This window comes from Arachis duranensis, chromosome 3 (genome assembly GCF_000817695.3).
Source record: "Arachis duranensis cultivar V14167 chromosome 3, aradu.V14167.gnm2.J7QH, whole genome shotgun sequence".
Lineage (NCBI taxonomy): Eukaryota > Viridiplantae > Streptophyta > Magnoliopsida > Fabales > Fabaceae > Arachis > Arachis duranensis.
Window position 1 is genome coordinate 124,250,777 of NC_029774.3, and position 3,932 is coordinate 124,254,708.

The following is a 3,932-nucleotide window of genomic DNA, read 5'->3' on the forward strand; positions in this document are numbered from 1 at the left end:
AGACTAACAGCATTTTGTCCAAGTACAGTGCATAAAATTCCATCTGATGCATTTGCTCGAACAGCACGGATCATGTATGTTGGATCAATATATTTCACGTCAGCATGAACGCCAATCTCCTTGAAATATTTTTTCGTCTGAAATACAGCAGTTGTCGGCAAAACAGATATTACAAAGAAAAGGAAAGGAAAAAAAAATATATACAACAATAATAATTCAAACGAAGGCTGTATTCAAGAATTCAAGGCATGTATTCATCCTCAGCATACAACATTTAAAACGTTATGGCATGAGAAATCAAACCTAAACACAATGCTTGGAATTGCCACTTCAAAAAATGCATGTGTTGCTTAGTTTTAATGGAAATAATAGTATAAAGGCAACTCAAGGTCAAACTTTCTGAGAACATAATTATATTAAAAGGTAAAACCTTGAAAGGTTCATACTCTCTCATGTCTGACTCATTTCAAAATAATATCTATCCACTTTAAAATCAGGTATTAACCCTTTAGAATTTTGTAAACAGTAGCACCACAATAACGTAATACAAACCTCTTGCTGAATATATACACCAATATCTCCAAATACAACATTTCCTGATGCATCTGTAGCATTAGTCTTTTGAAGTAAATTCTGCATAATAATTTATCAACAAGCAAGTTTGAGTGTCAATCTCAATGTCTGAACTCTGAGGTGTCTTCTGAGAAAATTTAGTAATATGATGTCTGTAATTAACTTTTTATATAAGCAAAACAAAGGAGAAAATTTTAATAATGAATATCTTGAAAATGTTATATGCTAAATTAAATACTTAAACTAAATCACCTGTCCAGCTCCCTCTGCTACACAGACCACAGCCGATCCCTTTGTTTCTAAAAGATGCTTAAGATGACTCAGTACACCGTGAGGACCATGTAAATTGAAAGGTACCTTAAAAACACAGCCAAAACTTGTATAAGTTTATCAGTATCGCAGAAAGAACATCCGACTAATTTACATCATATATACCTCAGGAATCAGACATATGTCAACCTGTCCACTAGACAGGGATGACTGCATTGCTATGAATCCACTGCTACGTCCCATCAATTTCACAACCCCAATCCCATGATATGCGCTATGTGCCTAACAAGAGATAAGGGAAGAATGCGAATAATTCAATACCCATCAACTAGAAACAATTACGGCATCTAGTCAAAGTGACTCTGAATAACAAGTAATTTATTACCTCAATGTATGCAGAATTTATTGCTCTCTGTGCTTCTTCAACCGCAGTATCAAAGCCAAAAGTTTTGTCCATCAATAGAATGTCATTGTCTATAGTTTTAGGCACCCCAATTACAGATACCTTAAGACGTCTTTTACGACACTGAAAGAAACAAAAATTCCACTTCATTAAGTACAATAACAAATTAGGAGTACAAGCTTATAAATTATATAACAGTGTAATATGTAATTGAAGATCCTCAATTATCACACACTGCATATTAAGGGTAACAGAATGTTGACATCTAGTTTAATGTTAACACTGAGCTAAGCAAAAAGAAAAGGAATAGCTAGTGAATTGGAAATAACAGTTTTCATATATGCCAATGAACACAGTTTACAAGATATCAATTCCTCCTAAAATAACCATTGTACATCAGACATTAATCCAAATTGAACAAGATCAAATGATACAAGGATAAGAGTTTAGAAACCTCATTGTGAATTGCATTTGCACCAGCATGTGTGCCATTTCCACCCAATACAAAAAGCATGTTGATCCCTCTTTCCTGAAATTAAGAACATGCAAATTCAGATAAAATAAGGGACAAACATCAAATTCGGCATAAAAAATGTCTTCTCCGAAAATTCATCAATTAGTCTATCAATGGAACAGATCAATCAATCACCTCCAAACTGTCCACAATATTACTGACTGCAGGTCCTCCTCGTGAAACTCCCAACAGGCTTCCACCAGAAAGATGAATATTCTGAACTACTTTTCTTGACAGCTGCAAATGAAAGGCCAATATGGTTAAGAGTCAGTTGATAGAAGAACTCACGTTCCACTTACCGCTTTAGCTGAACTGGTTAACGTTGCACCAAATTAGAAAGAAGATAGACATGAACTTACGGGCACTTCTGTCAATTCTTGGTCAGAAAATCCCCGATAACCAAATGGAATCCCCACTATCTTTTTCACACCATATATTTCAAGTGTAATTACAATCTGCACAACATTCATTATTGAAGCAATTACAATTAGGAAACAATTACTGGCTGTAAAACTTGAAACTAGGTAAAGTGAGCTGAACTAGAAACTTCCTTAACTACAAGATATGAAACAATTTAGTATTTAATGACACGAGGGATGGCTATATCATATTTAAGAAAGATAGATGAAAGTAAAGAGAATATGGTACATGACTACATGTTAATAGTCAAAAGCTTAGTGCAGGAACATATTATTTCCCAGGAAATGAAGTGATGACTAACAGCAATAGTCAATAACAATTAAATTATTACATTTTGATAACTTAACTTTCAGAAAACCAGAAAAGATGCTTTAGATATTTCAGGGAACAATAAGGTCAAATACTTGCATAAAACAAATTGATCACAAGCTAACCTGTCTAATGACATCATTAAGACCAGGACAGAGGCCTCCACAGGTAACAATTGCAGCCTTTACTTCTTCTGGTTTATAATATATCTTTTCCCGAGGCCCAGCTCGATGAACCCTAAAATGATTTCAGTATCTCTCAACATATATGCTAATCTTACAAAACAACATGAATTATGACAAGACTTAAAACGATATTGTAAGCAACTATTTGGTAACCCAAAAGACAAAACAATCCGTGAATTCAATGGCCATTAGCGAGCATGGTTAAGATCATGGCTACAATCTCTTTTCTGGGAAAGGTAATAGAATTCTCAAAACCCAAATTCATCCATTAACTTTCATGAAGTTTTTAAAAATTTTAGAACAAGAAGGTGTTACTACCTTGTAACGTGCAAAACTTTATATACAATATAACAGCAGTTGTATATAGTTGAATGCAAGATATTCAATAAGTCACTATCATATTCCTGTTTAAAATTAGGGAATTAAATACTTTACCATTGTTCGACCCAAGTACAGTTGGGATCAATGCACTCAGCACCAGCAGATGTAGGCGATGAATAGTATATTGTCTGAAATAACAACAACAGTTCAGAATAACCTCATGCCTACATATACATAGAGAGAAAACTAATTTGATCCAAATCTAGTGAAAGCAACACAAAGCCCCAATCATGATGAATAAAAATAGTAAAAGAAATTGGCAACAAGGCAGTATATATTTAAGTATGAATATAGAGTGTAAAAAGCAAACCTTGAGAAGCACTCTGTCATTGTTGTTAATGTATCCATGCCAGTCCTCATCAGAAGAATAATGACCTTGAATATCTCTGTCAACAGGAGTCCTGCAACACAGCGAAACACATGAACAGAGAGAAACGAATCCAATTGAAAAAGAAGAGTATAGTTTTGACTAAGTGACCTCATTTTGAGGCAGAAGGTAGAAGGAATAGGGGAAGCATCGGGGAAGATGTCAGTGAGATGGGGGAGGCTGAAGCGGGCCTCGAAGTCTTGCTGGAACTTGGTCTTCCAATCAGGATCACTGAAATCAAACTTGTTAAGGTTATTGTTGTTGATGGTGGTGGTGCTGGAAGGAGTAGGGGTTTGAGTGGTGGCTTTGAACTGCGCAAAGACTCGAACTTTGTTGAGGGTTCTAGAAGGTGGTGGTGGTGGTGTGAATTGGGTATAGGAGGAGCTGGTTTGTTTGACTTTGACTTTTTGATGAAACCGAGGACCACGTATGCTTTTTTCTTCGTCAATCATCCATCAACTATGTAAGCTTCCTTGTTTGCCGCATATTTTCGGTTGCAGCCAAACATGC

General features: G+C 35.4%; 1 protein-coding gene across 1 annotated transcript in view; it reads right to left on the reverse strand.

Annotated features, from left to right (window-relative positions):
* LOC107481151 (ATP-dependent 6-phosphofructokinase 5, chloroplastic) overlaps positions 1–3,874 on the reverse strand; it is a 4,775-nt gene extending 901 nt beyond the window's left edge. Inside the window, exons 1-12 of the mRNA XM_016101367.3 lie at positions 3,534–3,874; positions 3,366–3,456; positions 3,110–3,183; positions 2,615–2,726; positions 2,120–2,215; positions 1,896–1,997; positions 1,701–1,775; positions 1,229–1,369; positions 1,009–1,125; positions 826–930; positions 553–633; positions 9–137 (exon numbers count right to left, since the gene is read on the reverse strand). Coding sequence (XP_015956853.1) covers positions 9–137; positions 553–633; positions 826–930; positions 1,009–1,125; positions 1,229–1,369; positions 1,701–1,775; positions 1,896–1,997; positions 2,120–2,215; positions 2,615–2,726; positions 3,110–3,183; positions 3,366–3,456; positions 3,534–3,874 — 1,464 coding nt within the window. The remainder of the gene's footprint in view (positions 1–8; positions 138–552; positions 634–825; positions 931–1,008; positions 1,126–1,228; positions 1,370–1,700; positions 1,776–1,895; positions 1,998–2,119; positions 2,216–2,614; positions 2,727–3,109; positions 3,184–3,365; positions 3,457–3,533) is intronic.
* Between the last annotated feature and the right edge of the window lie 58 nt (positions 3,875–3,932).